The 18273-nt window shown below is 46.8% G+C and overlaps 1 protein-coding gene across 5 annotated transcripts in view; it reads right to left on the reverse strand.

The window, feature by feature from the left end:
* Positions 1 to 18273, reverse strand: part of LOC144604575 (receptor-type tyrosine-protein phosphatase T-like) — a 607863-nt gene that overhangs the window by 25329 nt on the left and 564261 nt on the right. For all 5 annotated transcript variants that reach the window (XM_078419174.1, XM_078419171.1, XM_078419169.1 and 2 more), the window contains one exon: positions 5319 to 5416. In XM_078419174.1, coding sequence (XP_078275300.1) covers positions 5319 to 5416 — 98 coding nt within the window. The remainder of the gene's footprint in view (positions 1 to 5318; positions 5417 to 18273) is intronic.

Genomic DNA, 18273 nt, shown 5'->3' on the forward strand with positions numbered 1-18273 from the left:
ACAAGATAAACACATTTAAACCGTGTTTAGCATTGAACTGCTAAAATTAAATAAATTCAAGTTAATTAAATTGAATGCATCGAAACACAGAAGAATTGTAATGCATTGTGGCTGTCTGAGTCTCGATCTGACACGTCACCCATTCCTTCTCTCCAGAGATGCTGCCTGTCCCGCTGAGTTACTCCAGCATTTTGTGTCTATCTTCTGGATAGTAATGCACCCGAGATCTTGCCCTATGCTCTGCCTATTACACTTGAGTTTGACAATTGTATTGATTGATTAGTAGGATTGGCTGTTACAATCCCTGAGGTTTTGCACTACAATTGACTTGCATGATGTTGTTCTTGGGGATGACTACCAGTTGATGTTGCAACCATTCAGACACACCTCCAGTTGTGAACCTCAATATATAGAACCAGGGGCCACACAGTTTAAGAATAAGGGGTAGGCCATTTAGAATGGAGATGAGGAAAACCTTTTTCAGTCAGAGAGTTGTAAATCTGTGGAATTCATTGCCTCAGAAGGCAGTGGAGGCCAAGTCTCTGAATGCATTCAAGAGAGAGCTAGATAGAGCTCTTAAGGATAGCGGAGTCAGGGGGTATGGGGAGAAGGCAGGAACGGGGTACTGATTGAGGATGATCAGCCATGATCACATTGAATGGTGGTGCTGGCTCGAAGGGCCTACTCCTGCACCTATTGTCTATTGTCTGTAGTCTTAATAGATAGTATTATCTAATCCACTTGGACAGCATACAAAACAAAATAGGTACAGTAGGTGACGTTTCGGGTTCAGACCCTTCTCAGGACCTGTTCTCCAGGGCAGCCCGGTCACTCCAGCACTTTGTGTCCTTTTTTTGTAAACCAGCATCTGCAGTTCCTTGTGTCCACATTGACCTGCAGATATATTGCTGTCCCTAACTGTCCAACTGGTATTTTCAGCATTTGATTTTTATTTATATCGAACTTAAACACTGCAGCTCACAGTCAGCTTCTCGTGGGCAATTGAGAATGGGCATTAAATGCTGACTCTGACAGCTTGTCAGAGAATAATAACAATATCTTAAAATAGTACGCTGCTCAATGTGAAAGGAGTTGAGGATGCCCTTAAGTATTGTGCTAAATGGCTGCTATCCGTGTCACCGCCATGGCTGGTTTAGGCAGGAGCTGGTGATAACTCGTGGTGATGGATGTGGGCTACCTTCTGATCTCACTGGTAGCTGTGGAAACCAACATCCGTGCAGGAGAAGGGGAAGTAGGGGTAGGTAAGTGGAGTGGGCAGTTATCTTATTAAAGATCGTCTAAGTTCATGGAAAATAGACACAGAGTGTTGGAGTAACTCAGCGGGTCAGGCAGCATCTGTGGAGAACATGGATAGGTGACGTTTCACCGAGTGCTGGAGTAACTCAGTAGGTCAGGTGGCATCTGTGGAGAACATGGATAGGTGATGTTTCACCGAGTGCTGGAGTAACTCAGTAGGTCAGGTGGCATCTGTGGAGAACATGGATAGGTGACGTTTCACAGAGTGTTGGAGTAACTCAGCGGGTAAGGCAGCATCTGTGGAGAACATGGATAGATGATGTCTCGGGTCAGGACCCTCATTCAGACTGATTTTGCTGGGGGGGGGGGGGGGGGGAGAAATCTGAAGAGGGGAGGGGCAGGACACATGTGGAAAGAAGAAACTGCAGATGCTGGTTTAAACAAAAGGAAAACAACCCCCACACACAATCAGTCTGAAGAAGGGTCCCAACCCAAAAAGTCACCTATCCACGTTCTCCAAGGATGCTGCCTGACCCGCTGAGTTACTCCAGCACTCTGTGTGAAACGTCACCTATCCATGTTCTCCACAGATGCTGCCTGACCCGCTGAGTTACTCCAGCACTCTGTCTCCTTTTAGGGGCAGGTCAAAACCTGGCGCGTGATTGGTGGATACAGGTGAGGGTGGTTTACGATGGGCAGATGGTTAGATATCGAGAAAAAGCCAGAACTGCAATGATGAGTGTGCTAGAAAAACCTGTAATAAGCTGGAAATGTGAGCGTTCCATCCTAATTTCTGTTCAAAGCGCCATAAGATGAAATTGAAAAGAGAATTGGGAAGAAACTGAGAATTCAATTGGCAGGATAGTTGGACTTTCTTTGTCCCCAGAGATAAGTGGCAGAGGGAGGTATTGATTTAGATTTGCAGCACAACACAAGAAATGAGGAAACTGGCCCACTTACCAACTTAAATCATGGAAAGGTTACATTGAGTTTTCAGAGATTGCAGGGAAGATGGGAACGAAAGTAAAAAAATCACAACCAGCAGTGTCGAGCTGATGGAATGAGAATGTGAAATGATTGCTTTGGCTCAGAGCTGGGTCACGTAGACCTCAGTCGCCGGAGAACGAGCTGACAGAGAGAGATGAGAAGCCCAGGGAGCTGTGGGAACCGTGAGGATCAGAGAAGGCGGCACTGACTGGCCAGCTGAAGGCAGAACAAAAATGGTGCACAAGAACCACGAGAGAAGGTTGTTGTTGGGAAGGTGGAAGGTGAGGGTGTGTATTGTGGTGCACATAACCCCAACACAAACATCCATTACAGTGACTCCAAACACCCCCTCACTGTGATGGAGGCAACAACACTGAACACTGAATTCAAGGGTCTCTTGACAACAGAGACCACATGGGCAGCACGGTGGCGCAGCGGTAGAGTTGCTGCCTTACAGCGCTTTCAGCGCCAAAGATCTGGGTTCGACCCCGACTACGGGTGCTGTCTGAACAGAGTTTGTACGTTCTCCCCGTGACTGCGTGGGTTTTCTCTGAGATCTTCGGTTTCCTCCCACACTCCAAAGACGTGCAGGTTTGTAGGTAAATTGGCCTGGTGTAAATGTAAATTGTCCCTAGTGTGTGTAGGATAGGGTTGCCAACTGTCCCTTATTAGCCGGGACATCCCGTATTTTGTCCCGTTCGGGACCGCCCTTGTCCCGTATTAGTAGGGTTGCCAACTTCCTCGCTCCCAAATAAGGCTCAAGAGGCGACGTCACCGCCCCGCGCCCCACGTGACCTCACCCAGCCAGCGGCCATGTGCTCCCGCTCCACCAATGGCGGCCGCCCAGGCTGGGCGGTGACATCACCCTTTGCCCCGTATTTGGGAGTGAGGAAGTTGGCAACCCTCGTGTAGGATAATTAATATGTGGGGATCGCTGGTCGAGGCGGACTCGGTGGGCCGAAGGGCCTGTTTCCTCACTGTATCTCTAAACTAAACTAAACTAAAGAGGCAGGATGGTAACGTATACTAAACAAGTTGCCTGGTGTAGCCAGCATGCCAACTTGGTGCTGACTGTAATGATTGCAGCTTCCAGCCACACCAGAGCCACGCTGTTCATGGACAGGACCCTTCAGCCTGGGACCCCCATCAAGGGGGGGACTTGCACCTTTGATTGGGAAATACAGCTTGGAAACAGGCCCTTCAGCCCATCGAGTCCACGCTGACCATCGATCACCCGTTCACACCAGCTCTCTGCTATCACACTTTCGTATCCACTCCCTGCACACTTGGCGTAATTTACAGAGGACCAAGTAACCCACAAACCCGCACGTTTTTGGGATGGGGGAGGGAACTTAAGCACCTGGAAGAAACCCACATGGTCACAGGTAGGTTTAGTACAGGTACAAACTCCACACACAGACAGCACCCGAGGTCAGGATGCTGCGAGGTGGAATCTATTCCCACTGCGCCACCGTGCCGATCCTCAACCTTCTTCAACCTTTGTCCCAGTAGGTGGCTGCACATTCAGTCCCTGATACCAAGAGATGGGAGCCGGGACAGAGTCGGCATGTCTAAATAACTTCATAAGTGATAGGAGCAGAATTAGGCCATTCGGCCCATCAAATCCCGATGGATGGGAGAATACTGGGCACCATTCGGACCCATCGGTTGGCATACTGGGGTAGTCCCATCTGGTCCACAGCCCTCTAGGCTCTTCCTATCCGAATATCTGTCCAAATGTCTTTTAAAAGTTGTAATTGATTTCACTTCTGCAGCTTCCTCTGGAAGCTCATTCGAAGTGTAAAGATGCCTCTGAGGTCTGTCATCAATCTCTCTCTCCCCGCTGTCTGGCCAGAAGGCCCAAGTCCTTATGAGAGCACCACAATGCACAGTGATACTGGTTTCGTTAACTCAAAATTATCCGATAAAGCAGGGTAACGGGTACAGATTGTGGATGAGCAGCCATGATCATATTGACTAGCAGTGGTGGCTCGAAGGGCCGAATGGCCTACTCCTGCACCAATTTTCTATGTTTCTCATTGCTATTAAACTTGATGCCTGATAATGAAACATAACAGGGAACAAAATGTCATCTTTCCCCACACATTTATACTGGTGGTTCATTAGAATGTCTTGACATCTTAAGTAATATAATTCATCACTAATCTACAGCAAAGATGAGCAAAAAAGCAGTCAGGCCACAGAATAGGAGAGAGCATCGTAGTTTCAGTACAATAATGAGACATTTTCATTGAACACAATGAGCTGGTAAAAAGGATTGGTCTCAGTTCACTTCTAACCTGTGCTGCTTTGATTAGGACACAATTTGTCTCGGCGTAGATGAAGCAAGGGGAACTAACGATGAGCAGATGATTTGTGCCAGACTTTGTAATAAAGGAATCCTGGATGATTGCACAGTGAGCCTGGTGTTCAGCCAAGATCTACTCAGCCGCTAGTTACAGCAACACTTTAGCCCCAGTTGCAGACACCTCCAAGTAATTGTGATAAGAAAGGAAGTCCATTTCACAGATTACTCCACAGAAGACAGACACAAAAAGCTGGAGTAACTCAGCGGGACAGGCAGCAACTCTGGAGAGAAGGAATGGGTGACGTTTGGGTCGAGACCCTTCTTCAGACCTGCGTTCCCATTCCTTCTCTCCAGAGACGCTGCCTGTCCCGCTGAGTTACTCCAGCTTTTTGTGTCTATCTTCAGTTTAAACCAGTATCTGCAGTTCCTTCCTACACATTTCTCCACAGAACCTTGATGTATTTCTGTATCTGCCTTCACACCAACAAAGGCAGCTGAATGCATTGGCTGTACGGTAATTTGGGTGATCAATAGATATGACATGATGTTATATAAATGTAATTGCTTTCTGGAGTGTGAGAAAAGACAAGTGCATTGGATTATCCATGATTGAATGGCTGAGTGGACTCGATGGGCCGAACGACCCAATTCTACTCCTATCACTTATGACCTTTAAAGAACACACATCAACATTATCCCAAATTAATTTATGAAGTTGTTAAACAACACAGATAGAGAGAAGATGAATGTAGAAGGCTTGTCGTACCCTTCCAACTTCCACCAGATTGGTTACCATGACGATACTGGGTGAATTCTCCTGCCATATCATTCTCCAAAAATCTTTAACTGTTTCCTGCATTGCACCTTCAGAACAGGAAGACATAAGGATGGTTGAGGTTATTAGTTACCAATGTAGACAGTATGACATAAATTACATCTTGGACAATATCAGCTTGAAAAATGTTCCACATATGTAGTACATAGCAAGCCTAAATATTGTGCAGCTAGCTTTCCAATAAATATACTATATACTATAAATATATATATATATATATATACACACACATATATAAAAAAAAGATTAAAACAGTTACAAGCAGATATTTGATTGCAATTTCTTAAGAAATTACAGTGATATTAACTAATTATTGTTGCCAAAAACAAATATTTTTCCTGACCTTCCCACCATCGAAAGGGTCTATAGGACGTGGCCAATATCATCAGAGACCCACACCACCCTGGCCACACTCTCACTGACCCACACCACCCTGGCCACACTCTCACTGACCCACACCACCCTGGCCACACTCTCACTGACCCACACCACCCTGGCCGCACTCTAACTGACCCACACTCTCACTGACCCACACCACCCTGGCCACACTCTCACTGACCCACACCACCCTGGCCGCACTCTAACTGACCCACACTCTCACTGATCCACACCACCCTGGCCACACTCTCACTGACCCACACCACCCTGGCCACACTCTCACTGACCCACACCACCCTGGCCACACTCTCACTGACCCACACCACCCTGACCCACACCACCCTGACCCACACTCTCACTGACCCACACCACCCTGGCCACACTCTCACTGACCCACACCACCCTGGCCACACTCTCACTGACCCACACCACCCTGACCCACACCACCCTGACCCACACTCTCACTGACCCACACCACCCTGGCCACACTCTCACTGACCCACACCACCCTGGCCACACTCTCACTGACCCACACCACCCTGACCCACACCACCCTGACCCACACTCTCACTGACCCACACCACCCTGGCCACACTCTCACTGACCCACACCACCCTGACCCACACCACCCTGACCCACACTCTCACTGACCCACACCACCCTGGCCACGCTCTCATCTCGCTGCTACCATGGGGGAGAAGGTACAGGAGCCTGAAAACCGTGACCTCCAGGTTCAAGAACAGCTTCTTCCCAGCAACCATCAGGCTTTTGAACACCGCACAACACTGACCTCAGCGACTGTGATCTTCCATGGACTGTGTCTTTGGTTGCACTGCCGATTGCTGATTATAGCCGATTGTCCGCTCTAACTGAATAAGGGATTCGCTTCATACCGCCTAGCAGCAACTCCGTAAAACAACTAATGTGTAGGAAGGAACTGCAGGCGCTGGTTTACACCGAGAGAGACATAAAATGCTGGAGTAATTCAGCGGGACAGGTAGCATAAGGTCATCGAGCCATCGACCCATCGAGTCTACTCTACCATTCAATCATGGCTGATCTATCTCCCTCTCAACCCCATTTTCCTGCCTTCTCCCCATAACCTCTAACACCCGTACTAATCAAGAATCTATCTTTCTCTGTCCAGCACTCTGTGAAACATCACCTACCATTTTCTCCAGAGATGCTGCCTGTCCCGTTGAGTTACTCTAGCATTTCATGTCTATCTTCAGTTGAAACCAGCATGTACAGATCCTTCATACACCCTACAAACTGTATGTCATTCTGCTCTCCTAACCCCTTTCCTCATTCTTATTCATTACGTCCACTCTCCGATATCTGCTGTCTCCACAACTGTTTTCTTTTGTTTGGGGTTAAATTAATTTCTATTAGTGTAACATGACCCATAATCCTATTAGAAATCAAGCACATAATATCAAAAATCACAGCATAATAACAAGCCGTTAACCCCATCGGATTTCACCTGATATGTTGTTTGCATTGTCCTCACACATTTAAGAGTCATAAAGTGTGGAATCAGACCCTTGGGCCCAACTTGCCCATGCTGACCATGATGCCCGTTCTACACTAGTCCCACCTGCCCGCGTTTGGTCCACATCCCACCAAACTTTTCCTATCTATGTATCTGTCTATGTGGACACAAAATACTGGAGTAACTCAGCGGGACAGGCAGCATCTCTGGAGAGAAGGAATTTCCTATCCATGTACCCGTCTATTTACTTGTCTGTTATATGCCTGGATCTCTTTGTATGTATCCCATTTAATATCTCTGCGATTGAATTATGACCTCTTGTCAATTAGCATGAGCACGTATTGTCTTGTCATAATGCTCTGGCCCTGCATCTTGGTGTGAGCAGATACATTGTAGATCAATGCAAGTGACCAGAACGACCACTGATGATCGATGTCCAGAGGATAGAATCAATTATTAACTATCTAATTACTGCATTACCTTGAAACATATGACAAGTTGCCTGCCTGTTTATATTCATTTTTTGTGCATATTATATATTCCAATATTATTTTTAAGTAGCTGAGATGAAGACTTTGTCTACTCTCATTGTGAAGGGGAGTGAGCGGGTGAAGCTTTGCAGTCAACACACAAGTCCAGAGAGAAACCTCTTTAAAGCAGGAATTCCATCCGATATGTTATTGTGTTGATACTTTAGACTTTGAGACTTTAGAGATGATATTCCACCGGGTGGCGCCGTCAGCGATGGCAGCCTCGCCAACGGTCTGTCCGTCTTTTCGTCTTTTTTGTTATTTTTAGTGTGTTTTAAAAGTTTGTGTTAATGTTCTCTGGTTTGTTTTATGTGGGTGGGGGAGGGGGGAGGGGGGAGGGGGAAACTTTTTTTCAATTTCTTACCTTGCCGGAGATGCGATTGTTTCCCGGATCGTATATCCGGTCGCTCTGCAGCCTAACATCGTGGAGCTGGCGGCCTTGCTCGAGACTGACTTTGAGCCCCACCGCGGGGCGTGGACTTACCATCGGAGCCTGCGATCCCTTGCCTGGGATCGACGATCCAACCGCGGCCTGCGGATTCCAACATCGAGGAGCTCGTAGTCTCGGGTTGAGACCGGTCGGGAGCTCCAAGCTGCATGAGGTTCGACTGGTCCCGACCCGGGATCCGATAGCCCGGCGCGGGGGAGTTGAGATCCCCCCCTGATGCAGGAGCTTGATCGCCCCGACGTGGAGGGTCTGACCACCGGCTACGGGAGCCAAGATCGCCCCAACAACGGAAGGCTCGAGACCCCCGACCGCGGTAGCGCAGCGGTAGAGTTGCTGCTTTACAGCGAATGCAGCGCCGGAGACTCAGGTTCGATCCTGACTACGGGTGCTGTGCTGTAAGGAGTTTGTACGTTCTCCCCGTGACCTGCGTGGGTTTTCTCCGAGATCTTCGGTTTCCTCCCACACTCCAAAGACGTACAGGTATGTAGGTTAATTTGACTGGGTAAATGTAAAAAATTGTCCCTAGTGTGTGTACGATAGTGTTAATGTACGGGGATCGCTGGGCGGCGCGGACTTGGTGGGCCGAAAAGGCCTGTTTCCGCGCTGTATATATATGATATGATATGATAACAAAGGGAAGAGATTGAACTTATTTTTCGCCTTCCAGCACAGTGAGGAATGTGGAGGAGTCACTGTGGTGGATGTTTATGTTAAAATGTATTTTGTGTGTCTTGTTGCTTTTTATTGGTATGACTGTATGGCAAATCAAATTCCTCGTATGTTGCAAAACATACTTGGCTAATAAACTATGATTATGATTATGAAGAGTGGAAGCAGGCCCTTCGGCCTACCAACTCCTTGCACACCAGCGATTACCCCACACACTCGCACTATCCTACACACTAGGGACAATCTACCATTTTTACTGAAGCCAATTAACCGACAAACCTGTATGTCTGTGGAGTGTGGGAGCAAAGCAGAACACCCGGAGAAAGCTCACACAGGTCACGGGGAGAACATACAAACTCCACATAGATTGTAGGGGGCTGATGATTTATAAATTAGAAACAAGGAACTGCAGATGCTGGGATATACAAAAGGACACAAAGTGCTGGAGTAACTCAGCGGGTCAGGCAACATCTCTGGAGAACATGGATAGGTGACGTTTCACAGAGTGCTGGAGTAACTCAGCGGGTCAGGCAGCATCTCTGGAGAACATGGATAGGTGACATTTCGGGTTGGGACCCTTCTTCAGACTGATTGATCTCATTAATTTGCCAAGAGTCACTGATGCTGATTTAATAATAAAGCTCCAATCTTGCGTGGCATTCACCTCCATGACAGGGATTGAGAATGAACCACTTGATGACTAATCCGCCAATCACTATTATTGGTCATCGTGTTGTTTGCAGCTAACAATTGCTTCTGTCACACAAAGCAAAATAGACTAAAAAAATAAATGATCTATTATTTAAATTGAGCACAATTCATACAGTGAGTAATCCTTTAGACTGAATTTGGACCTATGTCACCGGCTAAAAAAGTTCAAAGTCTATTTAATATTTTTAAAGCACTAAATTATATATTTGAAGTGAAAAATCGATCAGGAAACGAGTGTTGTGCCTTTGAGTTGGAATGGGAAGATGCTTAGCATCAGCTGTGTGTTGAGGGCCGGCATGTGGGAATGTTGGACATAACGGCACTTGTAGCTTCGACAATGCTGCTGAAGGCCATCTTGTGGGAGCACCTTACCTCAGCCACCCGTCAGGGGTTTGCTTTGACAAGGGCCTGCAATCTTCTCTGTTGGACTAGAAGTCTCCAGTTTTGCAGATGAAACCTTCTATGTTAATCTGCCTCACAGCCATTCCAACTGCCCCCCTCTGTCACCACCTCCAATCTCATCGTCCATTGGCGATGAAGATCTTCGGCCTTGTGACTGGTCTCCCTCGTTCAGTCAGGTGTAAGGCCCGTCCGATTCACCACCACCCCATTGATGAGCACATTGATGGAACTGATGCACTACAATGCTGAGAACTATATTCTGCACTCTGTATCTTCCCCTTTGCTCTACCTGTTGTACTTGAGTTTGACTTGATGTAAATATTATCTGATCTGTTAGGATGGCACGCTAAAGAAAGCATTTCACTGTACTTTGGTTAATGTGACAATAATAAATCTGAACCAGAGAGTCTGATTGAACCCACCAACATGAAGTTGCACATCCCATTATAAATGGCTCCTCTCAGAGTTTCTACCGTGTAGGACATGACTGTGGGTTACATTGCCTAAATCTCCCGTTGCTGTGAGTAACTGGGTTAGCAGGGGTAGCGTTGGCAAGCTGACACATGCCACGTCTTGTATGTTGTGCTTGTACGCAAATCCTTTCTTGATTTAGACTTTACTTTAGACTTTAGAGATACAGCATGGAAGCAGGCCCTTCGGCCCACCGAGTCCGTGCTGACCAGTGATCACCCTGTGCACTCATTCTATCCCACACACGAGGGACAACTTACAGAAGTCCATTAACCTACAAACCTGTGCGTCTTTGGAATGTGGGAGGAAACCGGAGCACCCGGAGGAACCCCGAACCCACGCAGTCACGGGGAGAACGTGCAAACTCCATACAGAAAGCACCCATAGTCAAGATGGAAGCCAAGTCTCTGGCGCTGTAAGGCAGCAACTCCACCACTGCGCCACACAGAAGGTGGAACATAGACTGGCATGGAGCCACCATTCTGAAGGTGGGACATAGACTGACATGGACCCACTGTGCTGAAGGTGGAACATAGACTGGCATGGACCCACTGTGCTGAAGGTGGAACATAGACTGGCATGGACCCTCTGTGCTGAAGGTGGAAAGACTGGCATGGACCCTCTGTGCTGAAGGTGGAACATAGACTGGCATGGACCCTCTGTGCTGAAGGTGGAACATAGACTGGCATGGAGCCACCATGCTGAAAGTGGGACATAGACTGACATGGACCCTCTGTGCTGAAGGTGGGACATGTACTGGCATGGACCCACACTGCGATCAGTGCTTCTTTAGTCCGGAACTCTTTGCATTTCAACATTTTCCCGTCAATCACTTTAAAGAACAAAGCATTGTTCGAGTGAGAAGCAGAACGGACAGCATCACAGTCCCACGTCTGAATCCCTGCTTCTGCAATGAGTTTCTCATCTTGTTCAGTCCCTTTGATCATGCATTTTTGTTCCCATGTTTCTCTGATGTTAGTTTTTCAAATGGTTTAATATCATAAAACCAACAGAGCCACAGAGGTTGAAAGACCCTTGCAACTCGACAAGAGTTTTCACATGACCTTCCTTTCATGACATTCAGAAGTTTGTTACGGCTCACTTAGGTGCACATTATGTTCTACTTAGTTGAGCAATAGAAGGCATACCTTGGGAACAATATGTGACAGGCTCTAAGATTAAATTAATGGAACAAACGCAATAGAGATGAAAAGAACTGGATCTTCCCTGGAGGCAGATTAGTCATGAAACAAAAGGTAGACACAAAATGCTGGAGTAACTCAGCGGGTCAGGCAGCATCTCAGGAGAGAAGGAATGGGTGACATTTCGGGTTGAGACCTTCTTCAGACTGATGTCAGGGGAGGGGGCGGGACACAGATAGGGTGTAGTAGGAGACAGGAAGACAGTGGGAAAACTGGGAAGGGGAGGGGTTAGAGAGGGACAGAGGAACTATCTGAAGTTAGAGAAGTCAATGTTCATACCGCTGGGGTGTAAACTGCCCAAGTGAAATATGAGATGCTGTTCCTCCAATTTGCACTGGGCCTCACTCGGACAATGGAGGAGGCCCATGTGGGCCAAGTGCTGTAAATGGGACTTGCTTGGATGAGGCATCTTGTTCAGCATGAATGAGTTGGGCTGAAATGCCTGTTTCTCTGTTGTATGACTCTGTGGGTGTTCCCATTGAGATCAGTGCTCCTGAAAGGTGGACAGAAGCACCTTGTAGCAACTGTATTTAGCAATCCTTCTTACAAGAAAGGTCCACAATGCATTGGTCATTGGGTGGGAGTGATTGGAAGGGGAATTTTGAAACCATTATATTTGTCTTCTTTTTGGTGAGAGCAAGGTGTGATTGTTCATTCAAGACAAAGCAGAAGGACTCAGCAGGTCAGGCAGCATCTGCAGGGGAAATGGACAGATGGTGTTTCGGGTCGAGTCGTAGTAGAGCAGTAAAATGGAGACAGGAGAAACTGGAGATGCTGGAATCTTGAGCAAAAAGCACAGTGCTGGAAGCACTCTGCAGGTCAGGCAACATCTGTGGAAAGGACACAAGAAACTGCAGATACTGGAACAGTCCTGACCCGCAGTGTTGCCTGTCCATTCCCTCCACAGTTGCTGCCTGACTCGCTGAGTTCTTCCAGCACTTTGGTTTTTGGCTCAAGATTCCAGCATCTGCTGTCTCTGGTGTCTCCAAGACAAATGATATGACTGGAGTGAAAGGTTGGACAGATTATTTCAGATCTTTGTTTCTGGAGGAGAGCCGCAGGGTGACACACAATGCTTCTTCCATGGGATTGTGACCACCGGTCTCAGGGGGATGTCATCATGTAACCTCAAGGCATGGGGATTGACAGATTCGTGATTAGTGCGGGTGTCTGGGGTAGTGGGGAGAAGGCAGGAGAATGGGGTTGGGAGGGAAAGATAGATCAGCCATGATTGAATGGCGGAGTAGACTTGATGGGCCGAATGGCCTAATTCTGTTCCTTTAACTTATGAACTTATGGAAAGGCGTGATGCTTTGGTACAAGTCTGTTCACTCAACTGAATTTTGTGTTTTAGTCCAAAATTGGAGCAAATTGTTGAATTTTCATATTTGACAGTAGCATAGTTTGTGAATGTCAACTCCCTAAACAGTTAAGATGCCCACCAAACTGAAGTTGCTTTGTTTTATCCTGGCTTAACTAAATTTGCAATTAAAATTAATTTATTTCCAAAGTGTCAACACAGAACCCATTAAGATTCCAGATAATTAATCTAACGGCCGCAAAGTTAACCGACAAAGCCCCGAATGAAAGCAAAATAAGATTCCATCACTATTTTTTTCCTGTTGATTGATTAAAATGTTTCATTGCGTCAATGAGTTTTATTTTCAAAATACAGTGTAACATACGAAACACACGTGCTTGGCTCACACAGTAACATGTATATCATCATGCTCAATAACATCTTCCACTGCACAGTTTGAAGATACATTTTACAGACTATTTACACACACATGCATGTGCACACACACACACACACACACACACACACACACAAACGATAAAACACACAAAATAACACGCAGGTTCAAAGTGTCATTCCATTAAGTGATTACATATTGAACAGTGTCAGAATTAAAGTGATCTGCGAAATAGTTAGATCAACTAATTAATTAAAGCTGCCGCATTGCTAAATTACATAATATACACACACAAATAATGCACACTCTTAATTGCATCAGTTGCAAGCAGTTGTAGATTTGACAGAGTAATTAATATTGATCATCTATCATTTTGTTAATGAGGTGCTGCTTCATAATCATGCTTCAACAATCTAATATTGATGGAGATTTATGGTGTGAGGATGTCTCAGGCTACAGTATGTAAAGGAACATTTTGTTCAGCGCCAATACATCTCCCAGAATACCGAAAACCGTGGAAGATGATATTGGCCTGCTGATCAATAACACTTTTTTTCGTGAGCTTTAGGGCTATTTCGTGGCAAATGCAAAGATCTCACTGCGTCGCAACAACATCTATTTTTGTAACTCACACAATATTCTCCAAAATTCAAGACATGCTCCGTGAAATGTCCGATTGAATGACTTTGCTTTTGAGAACAATCTAAATGCTTCACAATGCAACAGCACGGTTGAATGGTTTTACAACCAAAGCCAAAATATTCTCTTCTCTTCCCCATTCATTCCTGCCATTACGGAAAGCTAGTGCCCTGCCAGGGTTGGAGGATACAGTGAGATTCTCGACCAATACTGCTCTCTCAGCCAGACTGCGCTATGAAACAGGGAAAAAAAGAGAAAATGTATCACTTTGGGAACCCCTGCGGTGCATTTCATCAGTACACTATCCCGCTCACTTTCAATCCTGAATCTGAATTCAGTTGAGACGAACGCTCTGACAATCCAATTCCAAGTGGCTGTAACAATAGCCAAGAACACATCTATCCTCCTTTATCTAAGACCAAAGAGGCAGCTCGGCGCAGCATGTGGGAAGCGAGATAACACACACTTTCAATGCACTCATTGTACGCAAAGGTTTCGAACCAGAAGAATTTTGATCGCTTCTGCTAAATGATTTCAACATTGGGTCATTTCCCTGCCAGACCTCCACAGAAGGCAGTGGAGGCCAATTCACTGGATGTTTTCAAGAGAGTTAGATCCAGCTCTTATGGCTAAAGAAATCAAGGGATAAGGGGGGAAAAAGCAGGAACAGGGTATTGATTTTGGATGATAAGCCATGATCATATTGAAAGGCAGTGCCGGCTCGAAGGGCCGAATGGCCTACTCCTGCACCTATTTTTCTATGTTTCTGTTTCTATTGAAGGAAACACAAAGGCAGCCAGCATCATCAAAGACCCATACCACCCTGGCCACACTCTCATCTCAGTCCTGCCATCTTGAAGAAGGTCCAGGAGCCTGAAAACCATGACCTCCAGGTTCAAAAACAGCTTCTTCCCAGCAACCACCCGGTTCTTGAATACGACACAACTCAACTATGAACTTCTATGGATTGTATTTGGTTGCGTTACCGATCTTGGGATTTGTTTTTACGCTAGTGTTGGGGTTGTTAAACCATCGATGGTTTGGTTATTACATAGAAACATAGAAAATAGGTGCAGGGGGAGGCCATTCGGCCCTTAAAGCCAGCACCGCCATTCATTGTGATCATGGCTGATCATCCACAATCAGTAACCTGTGCCCAACTTCTCCCCATATCCCTTGATTCCACTAGCTTTACAATTACAGATTGTATTGTGTTTAAAATCCTGTCATGTTCCAAGTAAGAACTTTATTGAAGACATTAGAATGACTGCATTGTACAGGAGAGAGTTCCAATGTTTCCCGGCACTGAGGTCAACTGGAGTGGAGGACAGAGGCTTGCCCGGAAGCTCATCCCTGATCGCTGTGCTGAATGACTGTAATGCTGTGGCTGTGAATTCCAAGCTGGTTCTGAAATTCCTTCCATTCAGCTAGCGTTGCCAACTGTCCCGTATTAGCCGGGACATCCCGTATTTTGGGCTAAATTAGTTTGTCCCGTACGGGACCGCCCTTGTCCCGTATTAGTAGGGTTGCCAACTTCCTCACTCCCAAATACGGGACAAAGGGTGACGTCACTGCCCCGCGCCCCACGTGACATCACCCAGCCAGCGGCCACGTGCTCCCGCTCCACCAATGGCGGCCACCCGGGCACGTGGCCGCTGGCTGGATGAGGGCACGTGGGGCGCGGGGCGGTGACGTCAACTTGTCCTGTATTTGGGAGTGAGGAAGTTGGCAACCCTACATTCAACGGAACTAAATTTCAGACGCAGAGTAGAAGGCACAGCTATTGTGGTGCAGCACAGTTGACACCGATGAACAAAGATGAATGTCTGGGTGGACATCTATCTGCAGTAGACTAGATGTTGACACAACCTCTCTGTGGATGATGGAACCAGGAATCTGGATCCTGCATGCAATTATAGCAAGAAGTTCAGTGCTTTCAAGAGAGAGTTCGATACAGCTCTTAGGGTCAACGGAATCAAGGGATATGGGGAGAAAACAGGAACGGGGTACTGATTGTGGATGATCAGCCATGATCATATTGAATGGCGGTGCTGGCTCGAAGGGCCGAATGGCCTACACCTGCACCTATTTTCTATGTTTCTATGTTTTTAATGACATTCACAAATGGTCCAGTCCAGTGCTTGTATCTTCAGGTACAATCGCCAATCAACTGATCACAAGCCTCTGACACCAGTCAATGCAACATAACCGCTGGCTTTTGCTTGTCATAGAGCTGTACAGCATGGCCCTTCGGCCCACCTAGTCCATGCCAACCAAGTTGACCTACTGGGCTAGTCCCACTTGTCTGCACTCGGCCCTTAGCCCTCTGAACCCTTCCAATCCATACATCTGTGTAATGTGCTCCCATTGATAAGACTCAAGGTGTTCAGTAACTTCCACGAGGTTCCTTTTGTTCTCTTGGTTTCCTGCTACAGTTCTGCCACTCTGGCCACCTTGTCTTGCAGCCACTACTCCAGTGTGTGCACTGAGTAAAACTGCTGTGTCGGGCTGTGAGGCCACACGGAGCAGTGTGTGCAGTTCCTGGTCACTCAGCTAGAAGACGAATGTCATTAGGTTGGAAAAGTCGCAGAAGAGATTCACCCGAATGTTACCTGGGCTTGCGGACTCGAATTATAGGGAGAGGTTGGATAGGCTGGGACTTTGTTTCCATGGAGCATAGGAGAGGTGTACAAGAACATGAGGGGCATGGATAAAGTGGACGCTTGCAGTCTCACAGGGCACCGGGTTAAGTGAGAAGAGGGACCTTGAGGACCCCATTTTCACTCAGAGGGTCGTCTGTATAGAAACATAGAAACATAGAAAATAGGTGCAGGAGTAGGCCATTCGGCCCTTCGAGCCTGCACCGCCATTCAATATGATCATGGCTGATCATCCAGCTCAGTAGCCTGTACCTGCCTTCTCTCCATACCCCCTGATCCCTTTAGCAAAAAGGGCCACATCTAACTCCCTCTTAAATATAGCCAATGAACTGGCCTCAACTACCTTCTGTGGCAGAGAATTCCACAGACTCACCACTCTCTGTGTGAAGAAATGTTTTCTCATCTCGGTCCTAAAAGACTTCCCCCTTATCCTTAAGCTGTGACCCCTGGTTCTGGACTCCCCCAACATCGGGAACAATCTTCCCGCATCTAGCCTCTCCAACCCTTTAAGAATTTTATATGTTTCTATAAGATCCCCCCCTCAGTCTTCTAAATTCCAGCGAGTACAAGCCCAGTCTATCCAGTCTTTCCTCATATGCAAGTCCCACCATCCCAGGGATTAATCTGGTGAACCTTCTCTGTACTCCCTCTAAGGCAAGAACGTCTTTCCTCAGGTTAGGAGTCCAAAACTGCACACAATACTCCAGGTGCGGTCTCACCAAGGCCCTGTACAACTGCAGCAGAACCTCCCTGCTCCTAAACTCAAATCCTCTTGCTATGAATGCCAACATACCATTCGCTTTCTTCACTGCCTGCTGCACCTGCACGCTTGCTTTCAATGACTGGTGCACCATGACACCCAGGTCACGTTGCATCTCCCCTTCTCCCAATCGGTCACCATTCAGGTAATACTCTGCTTTCCTGTTCTTGCCGCCAAAGTGGATAACCTCACATTTATCCACATTATATTGCATCTGCCATGCATTTGCCCACTCGCCTAATCTATCCAAGTCACTCTGCAGCCTCCTAGCATCCTCCTCGCAGCTAACACTGCCACCCAGCTTCGTGTCATCCGCAAACTTAGAGATGTTGCATTCAATTCCCTCGTCCAAATCATTGATATACACTGTAAATAACTGGGGTCCCAGCACTGAGCCTTGCGGTACCCCACTAGTCACTGCCTGCCATTCCGAAAAGGACCCGTTTATTCCTACTCTTTGCTTCCTGTCCGCCAACCAATTTTCTATCCACCTCAAAACTGAACCCTCAATACCGTGTGCTTTAAGTTTGTACACCAATCTCCTATGTGGGACCTTGTCGAAGGCCTTCTGAAAGTCCAGATATAACACATCGACTGGTTCTCCCTTATCCACTCTACTAGTTACATCCTCAAAAAATTCTATAAGATTCGTCAGACATGATTTGCCTTTGGTAAATCCATGCTGACTTTGTCCGATGATTTCACCACTTTCCAAATGTGATGCTATCACATCTTTAATAACTGACTCTAGCATTTTCCCCACTACCGATGTTAGGCTAACTGGTCTATAATTCCCCGTTTTCTCTCTCCCTCCCTTTTTAAAAAGT

This window comes from Rhinoraja longicauda, chromosome 22, assembly GCF_053455715.1.
Source record: "Rhinoraja longicauda isolate Sanriku21f chromosome 22, sRhiLon1.1, whole genome shotgun sequence".
Taxonomy (NCBI): Eukaryota; Metazoa; Chordata; class Chondrichthyes; order Rajiformes; family Arhynchobatidae; genus Rhinoraja; species Rhinoraja longicauda.